General features: G+C 44.9%; 1 protein-coding gene across 1 annotated transcript in view; it reads left to right on the forward strand.

Moving 5' to 3' along the window:
- edem2 (ER degradation enhancer, mannosidase alpha-like 2) overlaps nucleotides 1-27,838 on the forward strand; it is a 45,829-nt gene that overhangs the window by 12,936 nt on the left and 5,055 nt on the right. The window contains exons 3-9 of the mRNA XM_078554934.1: nucleotides 3,156-3,195; nucleotides 7,784-7,889; nucleotides 10,656-10,781; nucleotides 15,285-15,496; nucleotides 18,088-18,229; nucleotides 20,002-20,126; nucleotides 24,600-24,744. Of these exons, the coding sequence (XP_078411060.1) occupies nucleotides 3,156-3,195; nucleotides 7,784-7,889; nucleotides 10,656-10,781; nucleotides 15,285-15,496; nucleotides 18,088-18,229; nucleotides 20,002-20,126; nucleotides 24,600-24,744 (896 nt within the window). The remainder of the gene's footprint in view (nucleotides 1-3,155; nucleotides 3,196-7,783; nucleotides 7,890-10,655; nucleotides 10,782-15,284; nucleotides 15,497-18,087; nucleotides 18,230-20,001; nucleotides 20,127-24,599; nucleotides 24,745-27,838) is intronic.

The following is a 27,838-nucleotide window of genomic DNA, read 5'->3' on the forward strand; positions in this document are numbered from 1 at the left end:
TGGTAGAAGGATTAGAGGGGACATGAGGAAAATCTTTTTCACCCAGTGGGCGGTGGCCTAAGTTGGTGGTTGAGGCTGAAACGCTCAATTCATTTAAAAGGTACCTGGATCTGCATCTGAAGCGCTGTAACCTGCAAGGCTATGGACCAGGCGCTGGAAAGTGGGATTAAAATGAGCGGCTACTTTCTTGTTTCTCCTTTTGGCCGGCGCAGGCACAATGGGCTGAATGGCCTCTTTCTGCACCATAACTTTTCTCTGGTTCTATCGAAGTTAAGGATAGTATCAAATTGAAAGAAACACTGTACAAATCTGCGGCGATTAGTGGTAAGTCAGAAGATTGGACAGATTTTAAGAACCAGCAAAGAATGACTAAAAATAATGAAGAGGGAGAAATTACAGTATGAGAGTTTCTACAAATATTGAAAAAAGAAAAAAAAAACCAAAGCTAGTGTTGCTCCTCTAGAGAGAGTGTCCTGGAGAATTAATAATGGAAAACAAAGAAATGGCTGAAGTGTTGAACAGGTATTTTGTGTCTGCCTTCACTGTAGAAGACTTAGAAAACTTCCCAAAGACACTTGAAAATCAAGAGGTGAACATGAGGGAAGAACTTGAAGCAATCACCACCACTGAGGAAAAGGTGCTGGGAAAACTATTAGACCTGAAGGCTGATGAGCCATAGAACCATAGAAAAGTTACAGCACAGAAGGAGGCCATTCGGCCCATCTTGTCCATGCCAGCCCGAGGACACCTTTCTAATCCCACCTTCCTGCACCCGGCCCATAGCCCTGCAGCTTACAGCACTTAAGGTGCAGATCCAAGTACTTTTTTAAAAGAGTTTAAAGTTTCTGCCTCTACCACCAACTTGGGCAGCGAATTCCAGACACCCACTACCCTCTGCGTAAAAAAGTCCTTCCTCATGTCCCCACTACACCTTCTGCCACTTATCTTGAATCTATGTCCCCTGGTTCTAGAATTCTCCATCAAGGGAAACAATTTTATCCTGTCCACTCTATCTATTCCCCTCACAATTTTATACACCTCAATCAAGTCACCTCTCAGCCGCCTTTGTTCTAAGGAAAATAACTCCAACCTATCCAATCTCTCCTCGTAGCTACTCTTTTCTAACCCTGTGGACCTGATGGCCTGCATCCTAGGTTCTTAAAATAGGCGGCTGCAGAGACAGTAGATGCATTGGTCAAAATATTCCAAAATTCCTTGGATTCTGTAAGGGCCCCTGCAGATTAGAAAATACCTTTATTCAAGAGAGGGAGGCAGAAAGCAGGAAACTATAGGCCTTGTTAGCCTAACACCTGTCATAGGTAATTTGCCAGAATCCATTATTAAGGAGGTTGTAGCAGGATACTTAGAAAATCGTAATGTGATCAGGCATCGTTTTGTGAAAGGGAAGTTGTCTTTAACTAATTTATCAGATTTTTTTGAGGAAGTAACAAGCAATATGGATAAAGGGGAACCTGTGGAACATGATGTAAGTGTGGTGGACTTCGATTTCCAGAAGGCATTTGATAAGATGCTTTATTAAAGGTTGCTACACAAAATAAGAGCTCGCGGTGTAGGGATAATATATTAGCCAGGATAGAGAGGATTGGTTGGCTACTGGGAAGCAGAGAGTAGAGATAAATGAGTCATTTTTGGGTAGCAAGCTGTAACTATTGGAGTACCACAGGGTTCAGTGCTGGGGCCTCAACGAATACAATCTATATCAATGATTTGGTTGAGGGGGCTGAATGTATGGTAGCTAAATTTGCTTATGCCACCGAGATGGGTTGGAAAGTAAGTTGTCAAGAGGAGGTAAAGAGTTTACAAAGGGATCTAGATAGGTTAGGTTAGTGGGCACAAGGTTGGCAGATAGAGCATAATGTGGGAAAATGTGAACTTGTCCACTGTGGCAGGAAGAATAGAAAGGCAGTATACTACAGTGACAAGCAGTAAATAGAGAGAGATTGCAGAACTCAAGGGTACAGAGGGGCCTGGGTGTCCTGATATATGAATCTCAAAAAAGTTAGTATGTAGGTCCAGCAAATGATTAGGAAGGCAGATTAAATGTTGGCATTTACTTCAAGGGGAAGGGAATATAGAAGTAGGGAAGTTTTGCTGCAGCTGTACAGGGCCTTGGTGAGACCACATTTGGAGCACTTTGTGCAATTTGGTCACCTTCTTTGAAAAAGGATATAATTGCATTAGAAGCAGTTCAGAGAAGGTTCACTCAACTCATTCATGGCCTTATCTTGTGCAGAATGGTTGAACAGGTTGGGCCTATATACCCATTGGAGTTTAGAAGGTGAGAGGTGATCTTATTGAAAGATAATAGATCCTGAGGGAACTTGATAGGGTAGAAAATGGGAGGATATTTCCTCTTGTGGGGAGACTAAAACTAGGGGACACAGCTTATGAATAAGGGGGTCTCCCATTTAAGACGGAGGTGAGGAGAAATGTTTTTCTTTGTGGGTTGTTAGTATGTGGAATTCTCTTCCTCAGACAATAATGGAGGCCGTGTCATTGAATCTATTCAAGGCAGAGTTAGACAGATTTTTGTTAGGTAATGGAGTCAGGGTTATGGGGCACAGACAGTAAAGTGGAGTTGAGACCACAACCAGATCAGCCATGATCTTATTGAAGGACGGAGCAGGCTCGAATGGCCAAATGGCCTACTCCTGAAAATTGAGTGGCCGGTGGGGGGGCAATAAATTAAGGCAATAAATGTTGACCTTGCCAGTGACGCCCACATCCAGAGAATGGAATAAAAACCCATGAGTAGAACTGGATGGGAAGGGGCCTCGTTTTAATTTGCAAACTGGAGCCAGGCCCCAAAAGGCAACAAATGCAGATGGCGGCATGCGTCTTGTAGCACTAGCTCACTTGGCCTACAAAGGCCTCTGGTTCAGTTTTCCCCCAGTGCCGGGTCAGTTGACCTCAGCTAGAGGTTAGAAGGTCAGACAGAAGTGAAGAGTGGCCAGTTACCAAAAAGGGTCGATGGGTTGGATGCTTTTGGGGGAGGAAGTGAGTAAAAATTCTCGGGGGATTGAGTGCAAATAAACTTTTATTATAGCCACTAATTGAATCAGGGATATAGTCAAATTGCTGTGATAAGCATTCCTTACCGTGCAAGAAGTTAATTTTATTTTCTGCATTCACAGCTTTTCTCTGACGCTGATCGATGCATTAGACACGCTCTTGGTAAGTGCACACTCATGCTCGGACTGATTAGACTGTTTGGGTACTTCATACTGAGTCCGAGCTAGTTTTTCTCCTCCCTCCCTTTCTTTATAAACAATCTTTCTCCCTGTCATTGTTTTTTCTGCCAGCTAAGAACATAAGAGCGTAAGAAATAGGAGCTAGAGTAGACCATACTGCGGCCTGTTGAGGCTGCTTTGCCATTCAGTATGATTGTGACTAATCTTCAGCCTCAACTGCACTTTTGCATCCACTCCCCACACGTTTTGATTTGCTGAGAGACCAAAATCTGTTTATCTTGGCCTTAAATATATTCAACAATGGAGCATCCACAACCATCTGGCATAGAGAATTCCAAAGGCTCACAATCCTTTGAGTGAAGAAATTTGTCTTCGTCTCTATCCTGAATGATCGCCCCCTTATCCTGAGACTGTGCCTTCGTGTTCCAGATTTCCCTGTCAAGGGAAATAACCTCTGTGGTCTACCCTGTCAATCCCCTTCCGAATCTTAAATGTCTCATTCTTCTAAACTCCAGAGAATACAGACCCAGTTTACTAAGCCTCTCATCATAGGGCAGCCCCCTTATCCCGGGGACCAATCTAGTGAACCTTCACTGTATCCCCTCCAATGCAGGTATATCCTCCCTTAAATATAGAGACCAAAACTGTACACACTATTCCAGATGTGGCCTCACCAAAGCCCTATTTAATTGTAACAAGACTTCTTTATTCGTGTGCTCCAATCTCCTCACAATAAAGACCAGCTTGCTATCTGCCTTCCCGATTGCTTGCTGTACCTGCATGCTAGCTTTGTGTTCCTTGTACGAATGAGCCCAAGTCCCTCTAATTGTTACTGTTTGTGGATCTCACACTTTAAAAAAAATATTCTGCTAATCTATACTTATGACCAATGTGAATGACCTCACACCTCCCCACATTATACTACACCTGCCACCTTGTTGCCCATTCACTTAACTATCTATATCTCTTTGCAGCCTCTTTGTGTCCTCCTCACAGCTTGCATTCCTCTTCCTGGCTCCTCCCTGTTCACTGTTATTCAAGTGTATGTGTATGGACCCTGCTTACCTTCTAGCAGCATGTGTGGCTAAAAGCTGTTCAACCATGAGGGACATCGTAGTTCAGCCCAGAACTGTCCTTGTGACACTCACCCCACCAGCATCGGCACATGTACAGTTCTCTAGGAGAAAACACTACAAGGCGTTCAGAAGCAGGGACCCTGTCTGATTTATGTAGTCACATTGAGGTCTGCTGTAGCATTTTTATCGTTGCCCTGGTGGAGCTCAGCTAACTCAGCACAAACTTTGTGTTGAACCTGATTCTCCTGTTCCACCCCCATCCTTTCTTCTTTTAAAAAAACTTGGGATGTGGGCGTCTGTTGTCCATCCTTGATTGCCCTTGAACTGGCCAGGCAAGGACAAGAGCTTTCCTGCCCTAAAGGGCATTAGTGAACCAGGTGGGTTTTTACACAATCGACAACGTCACCATTAGACTTTTAATTCCACCATCTATGGGATTTGAACCCGGGTCCCCAGAACATTACTCTGGGTCTCTGGATTATTAGCCCAGTGACAATACCGCTATGCCACTACCTCCCCTTCTGACACACCAAAGCCTGTCTGCCATCTATAAGACACAAGTCAGGCGTGTGTTATGAGGATGTATCATATAGAATATTAATTTATAATGTCATCAGCTGGACATATATAATATGTATGTTGAATATTTTTTGAAAGAACACCTTTGTTAAACAAAGGACACTGGCCTATAGCAGCTGCTGTGTTGCATTTGTGAAGGACTCATGTAACTCTGTGGTGAGACAGAGTCTACAGTTCTTTCTGAGACAGTGGCTAAGATAAGCCCAGATTGGAACCAGAGAGAGGTCACGTGACCCAGCTCTTGGGTGTAAAATATACAGGATTTGAATTAATAGTCAGAGATTGACGGCCACAGGGATAGAAGGGCCAACAGCCTTACCCCCTCTCCCTTTCTTTGAAACCTCTCGCATCAAAGCTGAGCTGTATGTGATTTGAAAACCCACCAGAAGACCTCATTGCTGCAAACCAAGAGTTCTTATTGGAGGATTCCGAATCCACACCACTGTATTCAAGAGAAAAGCAAATCAAACAGCCATGGCTGCTCCAGTGAGATACCCAAGTACCAGCAGTTCCTGTGGATAGTGACCCTTCAGCTGTAAACAAGCATCCAGACAACCAGTGAATATTTTTTCCTGACTTTAATTTTTACTTGGCCAAGTTTTAAAATCTGATACTCTGAAGAGTTTTATTTTTTGCATGCTTGGGGTTGCGCATGTGTTGTTTTTGCATTAGTGGGTAATTGGACATATTAAACTTTTGTTAATAATTCTGCATCTTTGCCTGAATGAGTTTTATCAATAAAACTAACATAAGGAACCTGGCAAGCTTATTTCTTACACCGAGCTACACACAGTTAAGTATATATATTGAATTGGCATTATTGCCTCCTTTTTAAATTCAAACTCTGTTAATACCAGGAGTGGGACAAAGAGTTCATAACTGGAAAAGTCTGTTCATCCCTCCTAACCTGGTCGTAAAAAGTTTGAAAGGATACTGCCCACTTGCCTGGATGAGCGCAAACTCAACACCATCCAGCCCAAAACAGCCTGCTGGATTGGCACCCCATCCAACACCTTGAACAGTTGTTGCCTGCACCATTGGCACACAGCAATGTGTGCCATCTACAAATATGCAATGTAACAAGGCTCCTTTGACAGCACCTTCCAAACCTATGATCTGTACCACCTAGCAGAACATGGGCAGCAGATGCATAGGAACGCTACGATCTGCGATTCCCCCTTTAAGCCCCGCCCATCCTGACTTGGAATGGTACTGCTGTTCCTTCACTGTCTTTGGATCAAAATCCTGGAACTCCCGTCCCAACAGTGTTCTGGGTGTTCCTACATCAGATGGACCGCAGTGATTCAAGAAGGCAGCTCACCACCACCTTCTCAAGGACAGTTAGGAATGGGCAACAAATGCTCACCTTACCAGCAATGCCCACATCCCATGAAGGAATTAAAAAGGAAAAAAAACCTGTTGAATGGAATGGGACCTTGGATTTGACCTGGACACTGATCTCCTGCAGTCTGAGTCAAGGAAAATTCTTGCTACTCCTGTTGTTTTTTCCAGTAATTGGGCTCAAATCTACAATGGCTTGGGGAAGGAGTGGGTGTTTACAAGCCAAGGCATATTTTAAAAATGAATACATCCCCGAATGAGGCACGTGGTACCCTCTTTTTCAAGAGTGACATTGGAGAATATTTTCCATAAAATAATTAAGTTTATTTTTTCCTTTAATGGAATAGATATTGATTTTTTTTTTTAAATTGACAGAAATGTAGTAAAACTAACACAATGGGTGGTACTGTGGGGTTAGATTCCTATCTCTTCACTTTAAAGACCCGATGTCTAACAGGTGGATCTCCATTTACCGAATTAGGCAGCCGAAGACATTCTGTGAATCACAACTGTTTTATTGTTAAACTGTAGTTCGGTACTAATATCAGTTTCCACTCTTCCCATTTGGATCCTTTCCCTGTCCAGAAGTAAAACAAAGCCCCTCCTTGGGGAAAACCCAGTTCTTAAGTACAGGCTTCAATGAGCATCATCTGCTGTCAATTCACTCTGAAGCTTGTCCTGGTTTACGCTTAAAGGGACCTGCGTTTCTAACATTGTCACCTCAAACCAAATCCAGCCAAACTTTAAGGGTCCCAGGTTAAATGAGCTCAGTTTCTAGTGATCTTCTATTCACACCTCAGAAACAGAGTCCAGCCCGTTCCAGTGAGTGTGCTTGGGTGGGAGACCCGTGGTTGGCTGAGGTCTGAATGTCTCTGAAAAATTAAAGATAGCCCCCCTCCCCCCGGGAGTCCAAATGGACAAACAGACTGCTTCACACGAGCCAATGGTTGATGGCCATCATGTGTTTCTTGCTGCCATGGTTTTGCTGGGAATGATGTGTCTTGGAGGCATTAGAAAGATTCGTTTCCTTGTAGGAATCTAATTTTTCAGGTCAGGGGTGTGGGGGTGGGAATGTTGATATGTTGTCCTTCTCAGCTGACGGACAAAATAGAAAACTGTCACGAGTGAGGGACTAGGTGGCATATTGCTCCTTTAATCAATGAGCTGCAAACTAGGCCAAAATGATGAGGCCAATGTTGCCTCTCTCTCTGCTGGCTGAAAGGAGCCTGTATTAAATGAGTCTTTAAGGCATCTTAATCCAGTTCCAATGAGGTATAGGGAAAGAAAATGGTGTAGGGAATGAATATGTTATGTGAGCAAACGCCAGTAATATTGGGGCCTCTGAAATGAACCCATGGGGCAGGTTGAACCTGCAGCTTTATTTCCCACACCCTTGAAGTGGTTAACATTATACAGCTTCACAGTACTAGTCCCCCTCCTGGACCCTGCTCAAGCAGCCATTATTAATATACATGTCTTCTCCGTTGGCTCGCTGCAGTAGTGGGGAGGGAGGGGGTGGCTGGGGTTATGAATGTGCAGGTTCTCAAGTGTTGTTCCAATCTCTTCTGCATTCAGGTGCTGGGTAATGTGACCGAGTTTCAGAGAGTTTTTCACGTTCTTCAGGATGGAGTGAACTTTGACATTGACGTCAATGCATCTGTGTTCGAGACCAACATTCGAGGTAAGCTTGCAAGACATTCTTTGAAACCTTTACAAACTACAGAAATAACTTGCACTTTTGATGGCCTCCCAAACCACTTCACAGCCAATTAAGCACTTCTGAAGTGAAGTTGCTATTGCAGTGTAGGGAACATGGGAGCCAATTTGTGCACAGCAAGATCCTAAAAACATCAATGAAGGTAATGACCAGATCATCCGTTTTTATCAGTGATGTTGGTCAGGCCATCACAGATAAGTTCCTTGTTGTTCTTCAAATAGTGTCCTGGAATGTTTTATGCTGACCTGAGAGGGCACATGTGGCCTTAGCATAGCATCTCTTCCAAAAGGGCACCAATGACAGTATAGCACTCCCTCAGTACAGTGCTGGATTTTGTGCTCAGGTCTCTGGTGCGGGGCTTGAACCCACAAACTTCTTGCCCAGAGGTGAGAGGGCTGAAACCTATAGCCCCTTCTCATTTCCTTCCGACCACCTCCTCTTAAAGCCCATATTTTCCCAATCCTATCTCTATTCTATCTTAATTTAAACGTTTCTGCTTACATTGAAGCTTTGGCCCATTTTAAAGAAAAATCTCATCTCTCCAACCGTTATTTCATGACAGGGTCTAACCATATTTAAGTAAATCCAACATGGAATCACCCAACTTGACAACCCTTTCCAGCTGCTTATCTCCCTCTGTGTAAAGAAAAGCTAACAGGTGTCAGTCTTAAATTTGGCCTTCAACAACTTAAACACGTGGCTTCTTACCTTTATGTCCTGATGAGTCTGAAAGAAAGGTCGTTGAGTTTATTTTCTATGTGGCCTTGTTACGTAGGTTACTGGCCCCATCTGTTGTGACATCTGAGTCTGGTGTCTCTTGTGGACAAAATCTTACTTGCCCACGTGTTATTCAATATAACAGCAGTTGCAAAGGAGCCACCATATGGCAAGATTATTGTCTTACGTGAGCATGAGCAGCGACACCATCTTTGTAGCTGTTGTCCTATGTCCATTTATTTAAAGTCTCCCCAAATGTTTTGCTTTCCCATTTTCATGCATCTCCCACTCCATCACTAAACTAAGATTCTCAAACCTTTTTGGTTGAAGGACCCCTTTTCAAATGGATTAATAATCATAGACAGCACCTCCTTCTAAATTATAATATTATACGATATGAAAGTGCTGCATGTATAGAGTGCTTTAATATTGCTTTGGATGCAAACTGAAGCTCAGTGAGTTGCACTCTCGCCTCTGAGTCAGAAGGTTGTGGGTTCAAGTCCCACTCCAGGCCTTGAGTACAAAAGTCAAGGCTGACACTCCAGTGCCATTGGAGGCACTGTCTTTTGGATGATACATAAGCTGAGGCCCTTTCCGCCCTCTCAAATGAATGTAAAATGTCCAGTGGCTCTATTTCAAAGAAGAGTAGAGGAGGTATTGCTAGTGTCTCGATCAACACCTCAAAAACAGATGATCTGATCATTATCACGTTGCTGTTTGTGGGAGCTTGCTGTGTGCAACATGACTGCCCCTTTCCTGCATTACACCAGTGACTACACTTTAAAAGTGCTTCATTGGCCGTAAAGTACTTTGGGATGTCCCGGTGGTCATAAATGGCGCTATATAAATGCAAGTCTTTTTTTTTAAAGAAAACACATTTGTTTACAGGTATCAGTGAGATTGTTGTGCCTACTTCTGAAAAGTCTGTCTGCCCTTGGTGTGATTTTTGTCCCACTCTGCTCCTGTTTCCCGGCTTGCCCCAAGCCCACTTCATCAGTCCTGCCGCATTAACACCCCCCCCCCCTCCTCCAAGAAAGTCTCTGCTGATCCCCAGGGTCTGCGCCCCCACTTTGAGAACTGCTGCACCATACTTATGATAACATAGCAGGTAGGCGACCATTGCTTGTGGCTTGTTCTGATGTGTGACTGGCTGCCAGTGGGCGCAAGTGTGTGGCACTGGGGGACACCTTCTGATTTTGTTCCTCTTCAGGAAAACAGTTGGCATCGGACTTGCTCCTGAAAGCAGGTGCAAGGTTAGGAATTCACCATTTAGTGAACGGCAGGAATAGAGATGTGCACTTGTGTTCCACCAGATTGTGTAACACCATTGCACTGCGCAGTGTTGAAAGACTGACAGCCCCTCCTGACAGCAACACTGGCTCTCCCTGGCTGCAGTAGCAACGGAGTCCACAGCAAAACCCCTCCAGTGTCTGAAAGGGTAAATATACTGGCATATAGCACTGAGTCACTGAAGATCAGGAAAATGCTGCTTTGGTTTGGATCTAAAAATATTTGTTTCTTTTACACAGATTGTCTCTCTGAAGGGGACTTGAATAAAATTTTCAGTTTGCCAATTACTATCAAGTGTTTTTTCTTGAATTTTTTTTATCTGCATAGGATTATATAGGATACGTGGCACACAAACAGGCCATTCAGCCCAACCAGTCAATGCTGGTGTTTATGCTTCACTCAAGCTTCCTCCCATCTTTCCCCATCTAAATCTACCATCGTAATCCTCTATTCCCTTCTCCCTCACATACTTGTCTAGCTTCCCCTTAAATGCATCTACACTATTCGCTGCAACCATTCCCGGTGAGAGCGAGTTCCACCTTCTTACTGTTCCTTGGGTAAAGAAGTTTCTTCTGAATTCCCTATTGGATTTCTTGGTGACTATTTTAAGGCCTCTCGTTATTCTGTTCCCCAAAGAGGAAACTTTCTCTCTCTCTATCCACTTTTTCTACCTGCCTGCATGTTTTAATGCTTTTTTGTTTGTGTGTTTGTTCCTTTCCATAGTGGTGGGAGGCTTATTGTCTGCTCACTTACTCTCTAAAGAGGGCGGAATCAAGGTGGAGCCAGGATGGCCCTGCTCTGGACCTTTGCTCAGGTTGGCGGAGGAAGCTGCTCGCAGGCTGCTACCAGGTGAGGGCCCTACTTGCTACCCCTATACTGGCACACCAACCATCCACCATCTTTCTTTTCTCTGTGAATATTACCGTCATTCTGAAACATAATTACATTTGCAAACTATTGCTCGGTGTTTCAAACACGTGCTACACTTCACTTGATGGTGGTATAGCGTATAAGAGCAGGAAGGTTGTACTAGAATTGTATAAAACACTAGTTAGAGTGCAGCCAGAGGACTGTGTACACCTCTGGTCACCGAATTACGGGAAGGATGTGGTCACACTTGATGGGCACAGAGGGGATTTATGAGCTTGTTGCCAAGAATGGAGAATTTTAGCTATGAGGGAAGTTTGGATAGGCTGGGATTGTTTTCTTTGGAACAGTAGAGGTTGAGGAGGAGATTTCATTGAGGTGTATGAATTATGAGGGGCCTGGAGAATTTGGATAGGAAGGACCTATTTCCCTTAGCAGAGAGATTAGTAATTGGGGGCGTGGATTTGAAGTAATTGCTAGCAAGATTAGAGGGGAGTTGAGTAAATTTTTCAGGCCTGGAACTCACTGCCTGAAAGGCTGTTAGAGGCAGGAAAACTCATCATATTTATAAAGCATTTGGAAATACACTTGAAGTGCCGTAACCCAAAGAGCTGCAGACCAAGAGTTGGGAAATGGGATTAGGCTGGATGGCTCTTTTTCAGTTGGCAGGGACAAAATGGGCCAAATGGCCTCCTTCAGTGCCACAATTTTTTCTATTTTTTTCCATTCATGCCCATCCCTAGTTGTCCTTGAGAAAGTGGTGGTGAGCTGCCTTCTTAAACCGCTGCAGTCCATGTGGTGTAGGTACACCCACAGTGCCGTTAGGGGGGGGGAGTTCCAGGGTTTTGACCCAGCGACAGTGAAGGAACGGCGATATATTTCCAAGTCAGGATGGTGTGTGGCTTGGAGGGGAACTTCCAGGTGGTGGTGTTCCCATGTATCTGCTGCCCTTGTCCTTCTAGATGGTAGCAGTCGTGGGTTTGGAAGGTGCAGTTTAAGGAGTCTGGGTGAGTTCCTATTGCCATAACTATTGAGCTGTAAGGGCCTTTCACCCCTTGTCAACTTCAAAACAAGAATGAATATAATGGAGTCAGATCCAGAACACCGCAATTTGGAGTAAGACTGAAATAGACTTTTGAGTTTTCCATTGCTTTTGGAAGTGATGAATTTTGCTGGGTACAAATCCTGGCGCCCCCCCCCCCCACCCCCCCCCCCCCTCCCGCCCCCAGGTACAGGCAGACCCCTCGTACCTTCCGCAACATGAGTCCAGCTAGTGAGTCGGCAGGAATGGAGGGGAGGGGGGAACCAAACCGGAATCCCATCTGTTTGCAAATTTAACTGACCATTTTCCCACTGAAAAGAGTTTTCTAAAACCTGGAGTCGGGAACCTTAAATTCTGTTGAGTTGCAGTTTGTCAGTTGATGTATCATATTCACAGGACAGTTGTGGGTGCGTTACAGTTCACTCCGAGTCTAAGTTGCTGTTACAACATACACTTTTACATGCGTGTTGTGGCCTGGAGCTATGGATGGTGATGGTAGAAGCTCCACCAGGCGGCCGACCAGGAATCTTCCCCCACTCTTTACCGCCTGCCATTGGCGTGTGTTGGAAAGGTTTACAGGTGGAAGCACAATCTGTTTGGCCACGTTATGAACAAGCCTTCCTTGGCCATGAAGGCCTGGAGCGGGACTCGAGCCCGGAGCTTCTGGCTCAGAAGCAGGGACACCACGCACTGCGCCACAAGACCCCCATCATAGGATGGTAATCAGACGCAAATGTGAAAAAAATACATGAAACAAGTCAGCCGTTTATGGAATACCAAACGGATGTGCAACAGCTCTTGTAGCCTCAATGGGCTCAGCAAAAACAGAAGGTGAAATAAAAGCTTGAAGGGCTCTTTGAGCCACCTTGTGGCTGACAGAGTATTTCACTTTGAGCTGAGGTACATTATTTCTTTATGTTAAACATTAAAAACTTGAGCCCGTCATTTATCCACCCACCAAAAAAAAGGTTAAATATTTACGTACGCTGGAGGGAAAACATGATTCCCTGGCGGGATGCGGGTAACGTTGCCAAGGCCCTATTTATTGCCCACTCTGCATTAATATGGCGCCCTTCACAACCTCAGGATGTCCCAAAACACTTCAGAGCCAGTGAAGTTCTTTTAGAAGAGATGAGGTATTCCGAATCACGAGGAGTCTGGACAGAGTAGATCATTCCTGTCGCTGGAAGGGTGGACACGCAGAGGACGTCGACTATAGAGCGGACGGCAAAAGAATCGATGGCAATATGAGGAGAAAGTTTCTAATGCAGCGGGTGGTTAGGGTCTGGAGTGCTCTGCCTGAGAGTGTAGGAGGCAGATTCAGTCACTTCGCAGGGGAATTGGATAAGCACCTGCTGGGGAAATATCTGCAGAGCTTTGGGGAAAGGGCTGGGAGTGCGATTAGTGAACTTGCTTTTGCAGGGAGCCGGAGAGGACGTGACGGGCCGAATGGCCACCTGTACTGTAACCATTCTATGATTCTGCGTAGTCAATCGTTGTGATGTAGGCGAGGTGGCAGCCAGCTTGCACCAAGCAAGCTCCCACAAACAGCAACGTCAGAATGACCAGATAATCTGCTTTTATTGATATTTATTTAGGGATAAACATTGGCCAGGACACCAGAGAGAACTTCTCAACCCTCAGGCGTTGGTGATCAGGATCCTTGGACCTTCTCCATCCTTGTGTTGGTGACATTCCCACAGTGATGTTGGGCAGAGAATCCCAAAATATTGACCTGCAATGTTGAAGGAGCGATGTGTGACTTTGATGGGAACTTGGTGTTCTCGCAACATTGCTGCTCTTGTTTTTCTCAATGCTGGCAGTTGCAGGGGAGGGAGATGCTGTCAAAATAATCTTGGCGAGTCACTTCTGCGATTCTATATATAGCCTATACCACAGCCACAGTGTGCCACAGGGTGGTGGAGTGAGTGGATATAGAGTCTAGTGGGGGGAGGTGTGCCAATCAAGCAAAATACCCCATATTGGAAGATCTCAAGCTTTTTGAATGTTATCGCAGCTGCACCCAGGCAATTTATCATGCCTGACTTGAGCCATGTAGTGGATGAGAAGGCTTTGAGGGATCAGGAGGTGAGCCACTAATTGTGAATAGCATTATTTCCAAGCTCCCCTCCAAGCCACACATAATCCCGTCTTGTACATATATCACCGTTCCTTCACCGTCACTGGGTCAAAAGCCTTGTAATTCTCTACCCAACAGCACTGTGGGAGCACCTTCACCATATGGGTACTGTAGCAGTTCATGAAGAAGGCTTCACCTTTGCAAGGGCAAGTCGGGATTGGCACTAAATACCAGCCCTACTAGCAATGTCCACATCCAGAGAATTTTGTTTTCAAATCTTACGAATTGTTTGTCCCGCCTCTTAAGCTCCATCCCTACCTGGTTATGTGGGTGCGCAGGCTATCCGTCACCAGGCCTCTGCAATGTCTGTCTCAGCTACTTCAAATATTGTTTTCCATTCTGCTTGGCAGTGCCTCGGTAAAAAGCCCATGGCATATCCTGTGGCACTGGAGGCTGATGCTCGAATACAATGTACCATGCCAGCATTTGGACAGGTTTGCCTTGAAGCCAATCATTGGGAGCTGTGATGAAAGTTGTACACACCGACGAACCTGATTCATTCTTTAATCTGGCCTCTTTCTTAAACTGTCAATGCCTCACCTCCTGAGTCAGTCTGCAGACTGCAGTGTAGGAAAAGAAACCGAAGGGAGATACCATCTTGAGATATTTATGGGCAAGGAAGGCCCATCTTAATTCATCAATCCAGGAATACCCTACACTTCTTCCAATGCAGCAACTCATTGTTTCCTGCTTTTCACCCTTACTATTTGATCGGAGCGTCCCTTCCTTGTGTCGGTCGCTCTTTGTGAAGAAAAGCTTCCTGTTATCAGTGTTAAATTTACCTTTTACTGAGCCTGTGTCTCCCGACCCACTCTTGGAATTTAGTTTATAACAATATCCTGAGTTTACCATTTCCATTCCCTTTATAAGATGTTTTATTGGAGGCCTCCTGCTCAGGCTGCAAAGCCCAAGATTCTCCAGCCTTTTCAAGAGCACCAACTTGCATTTATATAGCACCTTTTAATGCACTGAAACATCCCGAGACACTTCTCAGGCGGGTTATCAAACAAAATTTGACAGCAACCGACGTTGACAAGGAGATCTTGGGACAAGAGAATTTGATTAAGGGGTAGGTTTTAAGGAGCTTGTGAAAGGAGGAGAGGGAGGTAGAGAGATTTAGGGAGGGAATTCCAGAGGTTAGGGCCTCAGCAGCGGAAGGCAGGCCTTTGAAGCCAGGGCTCGTAACGCAGCCCTCAGTAGCTGTAGCATTATAGTTCAGGGTTTAGCTTGGTTTTGTTGATACACCTTCACCAAGTGCCAAAGCTCAGGGTGTGGTGAAAAAATACATGTGTTTTATTCCAAGCTTTCCAGACTCCGACAGGAATGCCTTATGGAACAGTGAACCTCATGAACGGAGTTAATCCCAGTGAGACCCCAGTCACTTGCACTGCTGGTATTGGCACCTTCATTCTGGAATTTTCTACTCTCAGCCGTCTGACAGGTGACCCTGTGTTTGAGGAAGTGGCGAGGAAAGCACTGGACGCACTATGGAACAGCCGATCGGATATTGGGCTTGTGAGTATTTCTTCTTATAAGGTTTCACCCGCCTTTCCCCCCCCACCTCCTCTCTCTCTGATCATTGACATGTAGTCATGAGGAGTTTTTGTTTCCCCTATTAGGTCAGATGCTTTTTGCTTGACATCAATGTCAATGTCACATCTCTGTGAGCAGCTGATGTTTCACCCAGGCATTGAGACACCAAAACCAGCTCCAGCAGCTGGTCTGAATTATCAGATCTTCATTCAACAGCCCTCTGAGATCTCTGCACTCTAATTCTGACCTCTTGTGCATCCCCAATTTTAATCACCCACCACTGGTGACCATGTGCCAACCCTCCCTAAACCTCTCCACCTCTTTCTTTTTATTCTTTCATGGGGATGTGGGCGTCGCTAGCGAGGCCAGCATTTGTTGCCCATCCCTAAGATGTCAACCATCCCTAAGAGTCCTGGAGGTCTGTGGTCTGGAGTCACATGCAGGGCCAGACCAGGTAAGGATGGCTAAAGGACATAAGTGATCCAGATGGGTATTTTTGACAATCGGTGATTGTTTCATGATCACCATTACTGAGACTAGCTTTATATTCCAATTTTATGAACTGAACAGAAATCCCGTGGTGGGATTTGAACCCATTAGCCTGGGCCTCTGGATTACTAGTCCAGTGATATTACCTGCTATGCCACCACCTCCCCATCTCTTCCTTTAAGGCACTCCTTAAAACCTACCTCCTCAATCATCTGCCCTGATATCTCCTTAGGGGGGTTTGGTGTTACATTTTGCTTGATAACACTCCTGTGAAGCGCCTTGGGACTTTTTTTACTGAGTTCAATGCAAATTTCTATTTTTCCTCTCGTGGTTGTTGCCTCCAAAGGGTTGATTCCCATGTACCACGTTCAGACGACGCTGAGCTAAGAGATTTGTTAGTCGAATGTAGAAGAAATCCAGTCCACCGGCAGCAGTCGCTCAGTCCCGAATACAATACACATGCATTTCCCATAGAGCAGATTGTGACCCTTGCACAACTATTTTGTTCCTGTTCCACTGTGCACTGCTAATTTTAAATACCAGTTGGAAATGAATTGCATGTCTCACAGAAAATACGCATTGTTGAACTTTGGTCATCAAGAGAACTTGGTTATCAACTGCAAGGTTGGATTTGTCATTAGTGAGATTTGGCTGCTTGTAGTTGGCACTACCTAGGAAAGAGTCAATTTTATTTTATTTTTTACAGTTAATTAGTGATCCATTGCTGCTGTTTCACAAGTCATACCTTTACTGTCACTTGCCCCTGTACTCAATGTCATTTACCAAGACATTCACCCCTGAGCTCTGAAATTTTGCACCAGACATCGCCACCTCTTGATCCTCCGTAAAGGTGCTCTTTCAAGCCTACGTCTTTGACTACTTGTCCTAACACCTCCTTAAGAAGCTCGATGTCAAATTTTGTTTGATGACACTCCTTATTATTTGATGGGATGTGGGCATCGCTGTTAAGGCCCGCATTTATTGCCAATTCCTAATTGCCCTTCAGAAGGTGGCGGTGAGCCACGTCCTTGAACCGCTGCAGTCCATGTGGTGTAGGTACACCCTCAGTGCTGTTAGGGAGGATTTTGACCAAGTGACAGTAAAGGAACAGCAATATAGTTCATGTGAAGGGCCTGGGGATGTTTTACTGTGTTAAAGGTGCCAAATCAATACAAGTTGTTGTTGATCAGTTCCTTTCCACAAGCTGGCTTTCCCATGGTTCTGAAGGAGCCAGATCTGGAGTTATATGTAATGGGAATGCTTCTTATCTTTGGTCAGCCATTGTGACAAAATGTGGAGCTGTAGAAGAGTTGACCGTCAAAACTTTGTGACCCTACAAGGACGGTCATAGTCACCCGGATGAACTCAGCAGGTCTGGCAGCATCGGCGGAGAAGAGCAAAGTTGACGTTTCGAGTCCTCATGACCCTTCAACAGGGTCATGTGGACCTGTTAAAGGGTCATGAGGACTCGAAATGTCAACTTTGCTCTTCTCCGCCGATGCTGCCAGACCTGCTGAGTTTTTCCAGGTATTTCTGTTTTTGTTTTGGATTTCCAGCATCCGCAGTTTTTTTGTTTTTATTATTATAGTCACCCGGATGCCCTGAGGTTTCCAGTGCAGTGCCTCTCTAACGAAGTCCAAAAATAATGACACACTTCCCCTTTAAAACAAAAAAAGATTCTTCTCTGGGTAGGTAGACAGGAGTGTATAACAGGCACATGGAATACCACTAGTTCCACTGCAAGCCACACACCATCCTGACTTGGAAATATATCACCGTTCCTTCACTGTCGCTGGCTCAAAACCCTGGAAGTCCCCTCATAGCAACACTGCGGGTGTACCTACACCGCATAGACTGCAGCGGTTCAAGAAGGTGCCTCACCACCACCTTCTCGAGGGCAATTAGGGATGGACGATAAAGCTGGCCTAGCCAGTGACGCCCACATGCAACAAATGAATAAAAAAGAATCTCATTACTAAACCCAAATCCACTTTATTTGTTTCAGTAACTATAGAATCAGGAAATGTTTTAGCTAAATCTTTTCTGTTTTGCCTTTTTCCCACCTCAACACATCTTTTGCATAGGTTGGAAACCACATCGATGTCCTAACGTCAAAGTGGGTGGCACAGGATGCTGGGATTGGGGCAGGGATCGACTCTTACTTTGAATATCTGGTGAAAGGAGCCATCCTATTACAGGATGAAGGGCTGATGTCTTCCTTCCTTGGTGAGAATTGTGCTGTAATTAACTCAGCTTCTGTGTTGTGTGATTTCCTCTGCAGCTTTCGATGTATGGTGGTGTGAGGGGCATAAAATATCCGCCTTGTGTATGTTTACATGACCCATGCCGGTTGGTGAAGTTGAAACTAATACACAGCGGCTTTCTTTACTGGAGAGAGTTTATTGACTTAGTTCAGAGTCAACACTACTCACACACCAGTGTCCCAGCTATCACCATTATTAGGTGTTCCAATAGCCATCACCTGTTTAACAACATAATTGACATTAAACCTTAACAATGTAATTAATAAGGTATGGACAAGTGTATACCTGTCTCATGGTGAGGCAGAGTAAGAGGGAGCTTTCTCGATAACTAACCTATACAGAGTAATTGTATCTGACCTAATAATGCTTGATCAGGCAATAGGTAGTGCTTTCCTTTTTATTTTATTTGCGCTTATCTGACTTGGTCACTTGGATTATTGAGTTATATCCTTCTGCAAGAAGCAGGGAGAAGGGGACTCGGATCATAAAGGCGACTGTTTGAATTAGTTTTGTTAAGAAGACGGAATGTGGTTTAAAGGATTTAACTCTAGATTAAAACAATGGGCCAGAATTTCCTGGATTGCGGATCTACAGAAAATGCGTTGAAATTTATGCTGGTTTCTGCACGGACCTGGCCAATGGGAAACTTGCATCACAATTTCCTGCTAATCTCACTTGCACCGGTGCAAGCAAGTGCAGATGCACTACCGCCAATAGGAGTAGTGGGGGCGATGCTGTTTTCTACCACCTTCTCAGCCTCTTGTCTCTGCTGCTGCTCTCTCTTCCATTTGTTATGTGTGGCAGGAGTGTTTCCATTGTGAAGGCCATTTTAGCTGCATAGTCCTGAATATATGGAGAGAGAGCAGGGTATGAAAAAATCTCAGCTACACTGAGGCAGCACTGTGGTTAAGAATAGTGCTGTCAGTTTAACGTAAGAAAAGTTTTAAGACATAATGTGTGAAGAAAAGAAGTTAAAAGTGCTGGGTGCCCTCAGGCCACACTGCCTAAACCTGTAGGCGTGGATCTATGCTAGCTTGTTCTTTGTAGGAATTCCAGGAAATTTGCATGAGCTGACCTTGGGGTGGAGCTGTCTAAATGGGCAGCAGAGGGTTTCAGAGCAACTGTCTGGTATGTGATGCAAGTGATGGAGGAAATTCATGCCTTTTGATCTTTCGGTGTCAATTGATTAAACGTGCATTTCCTTTGGGGAGATAAATCGGCCTATTGCTGCTCTTGCACTGTAGTTATGGTGCAACTTTTCAGGAAATTCTGGTTGCAGTGTTGCTCTGCTAAGTGTGTAAATGACTTCCCTGCGAGTAACACACACTCAAGTTTAATACCCTTTGATATCATCGGGTTAACTTGTGAAATGAAACAGGTCAAGACCCTGATTTAAAATAGCTTACGTTCTGTATAAAGCAGTGCACTGACAGGAGAAATTAAACCCCTTTTGAGAAGTGGACACTTGTACAACGTGTACTTTGGAAATTTTCCTTGCCTTAATAACCAGAACATTGAGACAGTGATTATGTCACTCTGGTAGGACACAGAACATTCTGGGCTAGACTCTAATCTACCAACACAAGGACTAACCGAGAGTGACTCTTATTCATCGCAGAGAGTACCAGCTGTCACAGTAATCGAATAGTTCGGCGTTTTAAGTATTTATCCCTGTTGAAAAATTAATCTCAATTTAGTTCCTTCCTATAATTTATTTCTTTTTTGTTCCCGTAGATTATGATAAAGTAATTAAGAATTACACAAAGTTTGAAGACTGGTATGTGTGGGTTCAGATGTACAAAGGCACCATCTCCATGCCTGTCTTCCAGTCTCTCGACGCTTTCTGGCCAGGACTACAGGTCAGAATTGCTGGGCTGTTGTGCTGAGCTCAGCCCTCTTGGGTTTTGTCTCTTTTGTCTCTTCTCTTGTGATGTTTCTTTCTTACAAACTTTAAATTTGGCTAAAATTTCACTCCAAAAGGGCACGTCCACCAGTTAAGGCTTGGGTTGCAGTGGCTTGGCAAATTGGACCCGTTGTTATTGCAAAGTTCCTTTTGAAGAGAAACTCGATGATAGATTGTTCCTATGCCCCTAGTCCAATCCATAACCCAGTGAGAACAAGGCTATGGTGGAAAGAGGGAAGCTGGGATTGTGCTCTTTCAGGCAGAGAAAGGGCGATTTAACAGAGGTGCTCAGAATGATGAGGGTTCTTGATAAAGCACTCCTAATGGAAAATACGTGGCAGAGGTTGGACTCAGCTCTGATAAAAGAAAGACTTGCATTTATATAGCGCCTTTCATGACCTCAGGATATCCCAAAGTGCTTTACAGCAAACCAGGTGCTTTTGAAGCATAGTCAGTGTTGAAGTGGGAGCACCACCACCTGCAAGTTCCCGTCCGAGTCACTCACCACCCTGACTTGGAAATATATCATCAATCTTTCACTGTTGCAGAGTCAAAATCCTGGAACTCCCTCCCTAACAGCACTGTGGGTGTACCTACACCATACGGACTGCAGCGATTCAAGGCGGCGGCTCATCACCGCCTTCTCAAGGGAAATTAGGGATGGGCAATAAATGCTAGCCCAGCCAGTGAGGCCCACATCCCTTGAATGAATAAATAAAAAAAGAAATGTAGGAAAGGCAGCAATCAATTTATACACAGCCAGCTCCCACAAACATCAGTATTATAGCGACCAGATAATCTGTTTTTTGGCAATGTCGATTAAGGGATTAATACTGGCCAGGAAAATGGGGACAACTGCTCTGCTTTGAAATAGTGCCAAGGGATCTTTTACATCAACATGAGAAGATAGGCGCGGCCTCAGTTTATTGTCTCTGCTGAGAGATGGCATCTCTGATAGTTCAGCCTTCCCTCAGTACTTAGATTAGATATTTATGCTGAAGTCCCTGGTTGGGGGGAGGCGGGGCGTTGAACCCACGATCTTCTAATTCAGGTGTGAGAGTGCCACCCACTGAGACACGGCTGACATCTGATTAGTTTTCTGTTTTCTGGGAGTTAATCACTTTCCTGTATCTTCCCATGCCTGTAATAGTCTGGGAACATGACCCCACCTTTTGTGGAGTTTTTACAGCTGTTTGGCACTCCCTCATAACAATGCAGCTAAGATCAGAAACCCTGCGCACTGGGATAGAACCCATGCCATAACTGTGGTTCGGGTTGTTGGTTCTATAACACATTGTGCTATAAAAACATATACTTTTATTTATAAGCTAAGCTTACGATTACTTAAATAAAAACAAAAAACTGCGGATGCTGGAAATCCAAAACAAAAACAGAATTACCTGGAAAAACTCAGCAGGTCTGGCAGCATCGGCGGAGAAGAAAAGAGTTGACGTTTCAAGTCCTCATGACCCTTCAACAGAACAATTACTTCACTTTGTTATCATTATAACGTGCAACTACGGGGATTTTGAAGGCAAAAAAACTAGGTGGACTTGGGTCTTTTTTCATTGAGCAATTCCCGTGTTCCTGTCAGTTTTTCAAAGGGCTTTGTTTGAAGGACAGGAATGGAATACAACATGGACAGGGCACTACAGTGCAGTATCTCAAATCAACATCTTGGGGGTTACCCAGATACGGAGCTGAATAGCCATATAAATACTGTGGCTACAAGAACAGTTCAGAGGCTAGGAATCCTGCGGCGAGTAACTCACCTCCAGACTCCCCAAAGCCTGTCCAATTTGATTTCGGGTCGGGCAGTTCAGGTCAAACTGGGTTGGTTGGGATCAAGGGTCGCTCGGAGTGTGGGAACAGACCGGCGTGCAAGTGGCGAAGGGTTTAACTAGTCAGACGCCACACTGCGCTAATGGAACAGCTAGCCAAATTGTCCAGGTAAGCTTTCATTCAATCAAAATTGATGCTTGGCACGTTCTAAAGATGTCAAGGCACAAGTCAGGAGTGTGGTGGGATACTTTCCACTTGCCTGGATGAGTGCAGCTCCAACAACACTCAAAAAGCTTGACACATCCAGGACAAAGCAACCTGCTTGATTGGCACCACATCCACAAACGTTCACTCCCTCCACCACCAATGCACAGTAGCAGCAGTGTGTACCATCTACAAGATGCACTGCAGAAACTCACCAAGGCTCCTTAGGCGGCACCTTTCAAATCCTTGACCACTACCATCTGGAAGGACAAGGGCAGCAGACACATGGGAACACCACCACCTGGAAGTTCCCCTCCAAGCCACTCACCACCTTGACTTGGAAATATATCGCCGTTCCTTCACTGTCGCTGGGTCAAAATCTTGGAACTCCCTTCCTAACAGCACTGTGGGTGTACCTATGCCACATGGACTGCAGTGGTTTAAGAAGGTAGCTCACCACCACCTTCTCAAGGGCAATTAGGGATGGGCAATAAATGCTGGCCCAGCCAGCAACGCCCCACATCCCATAAATGAATTGTTTAAAAATCTTGCTGTCCAAAAACCAGACATCTTTAGAATGCGCCATGCATCAATTTTGATTGAATGAAAGCCTACCTGGACAATTTGGCTAGCTGTTCCATTAGCGCGGTGTGGCGTGTGGCGTCCCCTTCACCACTTGCACGCCGGTCTGTTCCTGCACTCTGAGCGACCCTTGACCCCAACCGACCCAGTTTGACCTGAACTGCCCGACCCGAAATCTAGCAAGATCTGAAACCCGGCACGGCCTCTGATCGTATTGAATGAGGGGTTGCACAGGTTTGATCCACTTTTATGTTCTTATGTTCAAACCGTTTCAAAAAGGGTGTTGCACTATGCAAAGTTGCCTGGCCAGTTTATTGTGGTATAATCCTGGCTTTTGACCTTGTTACCTGGAAATGACAATGTAAGCAGTTTCAAGAGCCAAGGAGCTCAATTAGATCATAGAATCCAACAGCAGGAGGAGGCCATTCAGCCCATTGTACCTGACCCAGCTCTTTTCTAATTCGTTCCATTCCCTTGGTCTTTCCCCAAATCGCTGCTTTTTTTACTTTTTCAGGTATATATGTCTAAATTTCCTTTTTACTATTCATTCTGCTTCCACCATCCTTTCTGGCAGTGCATCCCAGATCATGGCAACTTTTGCTGTGTTTAAAAATAGAAATGTTAGCCCTTGGTTCATCCCCCTCCCTCACACCTCCTGTGGCCCAATCATTATCAGTCTATAGAAGCATGGGACTTAGGAGCAAGAGTAGGGCATTCAGCAGTGGCTAATCTGGTTGTGGTCTCAATTCCACTTTCCCGTCTGCACCCCCCCCCCCCCAATAACGCTTGACTCCCTTGTCTGTCAAAAACCTTCTAACCCTGCCTTGAGCAAGTTCAATGATCCAGCCTCCACTGCTTTCTGGGGGAAGAGAATTCCACAGACTAAACGACCCTTTGAGAGGAAAAAATTCTCCTAATCTCCATTTTAAATGTTCCCTGGTTACTGACCCACCCGCTGGTGGAACAGTTTCTCCTTATTTACTATGTCAAAGCCCTTCATAATTTAGAGCACCCCTATTAAATCGCCCCAATGCCTCCTCTGCTCTGGAATTCCCTGCCTAAACCTCTCCACTTCCCTCAGCCTCCCTTTAAGACGCTCCTTAAACCTACCTGTTTGACCAAGTTTTTTGTGGTCACCTGCCTTAGCATAGAATTGTAGAATGGTTACAGCACAGAAGGCGGCTATTCGGCCTGCCGTATCTGTGCTGGCTGTCTACAAGAGCAGTTCACCTCGTGCTACACCCTCACCTTTACCCCGTGGCACTGCAATCTTTTTCCCTTCAGATTGAAGAGAAAGCCACGATTGAATCTGCCTCCACCACACTCTCAGGCAGTGCTTTCCAGATCCTAACCACTCGCTGCGGGAGAACTTTTTTCCTCAAGTCTTCGTTGCTTCTTTTGCCAATCACCTTAAACCTGTGCCCCCTTGTTTGCGATCCTTTCACCAATGGGGACAGTTTCTCCCAATCTGCTCTATCCAGACTGCGCATGATTTTTAATTTTCTCATGTAGCTCGATATCAATATTTTGCCGATAATCGCTCTTGTGAATGTTGTAATGTTACTACATTATAGGCACTATATAAATGCAGGTTGTTGTCAGGAGAACAATTCCAGCTGTGCTTCTGGAGAGAGAAATTATTGGCTGAAGGGAGGGCACACAGGATTGATCCATCAATAGGAACCAGCTTGTTAGTCCCAGTGGCAATTTTTTGCTTTGAGAAACCCTTCTCTGCTCTTTACGATGGACCTTATCACTACAAAAGAAATGAAGACTTGTTTTAAAAACTCTTCTATCTTAAACCAGACCTTGTTGCCTTTTAAGCCTGGGCTGATGCACTCTTTTATTTCTTCCACCGTAGACCCTGATTGGCGACATTAATAACGCCATGAAAACATTCCACAACTATTACCAGGTTTGGAAGCAGTACGGCGGCCTTCCTGAGTTCTACAGCATCCCTCAGGGTTCGACTGTGGACAAGCGGGAAGGCTACCCACTACGGCCAGGTGAGAAAAGGAAAAAAAAAAAATCTTTCATTTCAGTAGCACCGTTCATGTCCTCGAGATGCCTGAAAGCACTTCGCAGCCAAGTGCAGGCATTGTATTTGACATAGGCAAGTGCAGCAAATATTGTGCTCTCAGCAACAGTAAATAAGATAGACAACTAGTTAATCTGTTAAATGCCAGGTATTTGGTCCTAGGACAACCCTTGCTGACAGCCCCTTTTCATGTGGATATATAATAGATTTGACAGCCCCTTTCTGTAATTTTCACGTGAATATATAATAGATTTTCTTTCCAATATTTCCCCCCCCCCCGTTGCTCCAAGGGTGTTGAGTCCTGAAAAAGAGACATGTCGAAGCTTTTCCTCTTGTACTCATCAGGACACTTGGTAAGAATACCAATATTAGGGGAATGTGAAGTATCCTGATGAGTGCAAGACGAAAAGCTTCAACTTGTCTCTTTGTTTCAGCAACACTTGAGTTCTGTATTACCAAATGACGTGGTGTTGATTTTGCCAGTATTGGACATTGCCAAGCATAAGACATTTGACCAAGTCGTCATTATTTGTGTGAGCCTTGACAGTTGAGCTGTTTCTAACTGCAAGGGGCAGTGCAGCTGAACCCTATCCTGTCAGTCAGTATGTGCACTTCTACTAGGAGGTCTCTAGGTAGCAACCAAGAACTCTGGCTGACCTCCCCTCTGGCCGCAGTCTGCCTCACTTACAATTATTGCAAGCTAACGGGTGTCCCAACTTATTCAGCACAAGACTGAGAGAGATCTTTTTAGCCTGTATGGTACTGTTATTCACTGGCTAAAGTCACTGGGCCACGAAAGGAGCTTCCTAACAGTATTTCACAGTCTGAACAAATCCCACTTTGTTTGAGGCAATACACAACTAATAAAATCTCTTTTGGGGGGGGCTTTACTTTTGTCATACAGTAAATGTCTTTGGGGTATTTGACTGTGGGGGGCACCACAGCCAAGCCTGATTGTACTGCCCCCCAATGTCTCCAGCAAAGGTCATTCACTGGTTCCGAATTTTCTGTTCCCTGTTCTAGAAACTCAGTGTTGCATCACTACTGCTCGTCTGGCTGAAATCAGCTAACTCGGGCCACGGGGAGAATTTGGCATTAAGTCTTTATAAGGTTTAGATCATTTTTTTTTTCCATTCATTCGTGGGATGTGGGCATTGTTGGCAACGTCAGCATTTATTGCCCATCCCTAATTGCTTCTGAGAAGGTGGTGGTGAGTCGCCGCCTTGAACTGATGCAGTCCGTCTGGTGATGGTGGTTCACCCACGGTGCTGTTAGTTAGGGGGTTCCAGGATCTTGGCCCAGTGACAGTGAAGGAATGGCGATACAGCTCCGAGCCAGGACGGTATGGAGGTATAAAGACGTAAAAGTAACTTCCTTCACTAACCATTGGGAGCGAGAAGAAGAGTCTGAAGAAGAGTCATACGGACTCGAAACATTAACTGCTGATTCTCTCTTCACAGATGCTGCCAGACCTGCTGAGTTTTTCCAGCATTTTCTGTTTTTATTATTGGGAACGAGAAGCTTGACGCACATCTCAATGTTCTGTGTTAAATTTTCCTGGTCCCCTGTCTCCCACACTTGCTTCTGCCTGACTGTGATGGACAGGTGATCTGTTCTAGATCTGTGTCAGTCCAGCGTTCCAGCCTGTCACTGGGGCGATCAGATTACAGTGGTGACAGCCACACAGCCAAGATCAGGACTGTGTTCCATCATCTCCCTCAATGTGCAGTTATACTGACAAAATGTATTGCTGAGTGGTTCATTAAGCATTCTAGAATATCATTCGGAATATGGTATGCTAGTTTACTCTCGAAAATAGTTGTGATAGGGGTTTTGCCTTTCTAGAAGTACTTGCAGTGCTAAGGTTAAAAATAAAACAAGTGTAAAGCGGCCCTGATGTTTAACAAGACAGGTACAGCCAAGCCCTTGTAGAATTGTGAGCATTCTCATCGGCTTCACTCTGCACACCATGGGGGACATAACTACTCTTCGGCTGAATGCAGTAGTGGACTTTAGTGAACCAGCAGCCTGATTTAATTTCCCTGCCCCTGATTTTGAAATTTGAGCAAGAAAGAGACCAGAGCCTAGTCCCCACCTTCCCCCCCCAAAATACTTCTTCACAACTGGTGTGATGCCAAACATAGACAGTTTATTCTGGACTTGCTAGACTCTGATGGAGCCATTTCAAACTCCTCGGGCTGGATTTTTCCTGTGGGTTTGGGAATAGAATTTGGGACTGTTTCCAGGTCCCAAGCACTCTCAGAGGGAAGTAGTCACTCATTGTGATTTTCATGGAGATGTTAATATGATCCAAGCCAATTGGTGAAGCCAAAGCCAAGACACAGAGCTTTTCTTTATCGAGGAAGTGTATTGACTTGTTCAGTCTCATAGCTCTCCTTTCACACACTCAGTGTCCCAGCTATCCCCTATTTGTATGCTCTTTTTAGACCAATAAAACAAATAAACTAATGAACTAATTAAAGGGGTTCCCCTATTTATATGTGCTCAAAGTCAATTAATACATCAACTGTTTCTCTTAAACTTAACAATGTAATTGACATTATTTTTCTTTTATTCATTTATGGGATGTGGGCGTCACTGGCTGGGCCAGCATTAATTGTCCATCCCTAATTGCCCTTGAGAAGGTGGTGGTGAGCTGCCTTCTTGAACCGTTGCAGTCAATGTGGTGTAGGCACACCCACAGTGCTGTTAAAGAAGGTGGTTCCAGGATTTTGACCTAGCGACAGTGAAGGAATGGCGACATATTTCCAAGACAGGGTGGTGAGTGGTTTGGAGGGGAACTTCGAGGTGATGGTGTTCCCATATGTCTGCTGCCCTTGTCCTTCTAGATGGTAGTGGGCGTGGGTTTGGAAGGTGCTGTCTGAGGAGGCTTGGTGAGTTCCTTCAGTGTATTTTGAGATGGTACACACTGCTGCTACTGTTCGTTGATGATGGAGGGAGTAAATGTTTGTGTAAGTGGTGCCAATCAAGCGGGCTGCTTTGTGCTGGATGGTGTCGAGCTTCTTGAGTGTTGTTGGAGGTGCATTCATCCAGGCAAGTAG

This window comes from Cetorhinus maximus, chromosome 13 (genome assembly GCF_964194155.1).
Source record: "Cetorhinus maximus chromosome 13, sCetMax3.hap1.1, whole genome shotgun sequence".
NCBI classification, from domain to species: domain Eukaryota; kingdom Metazoa; phylum Chordata; class Chondrichthyes; order Lamniformes; family Cetorhinidae; genus Cetorhinus; species Cetorhinus maximus.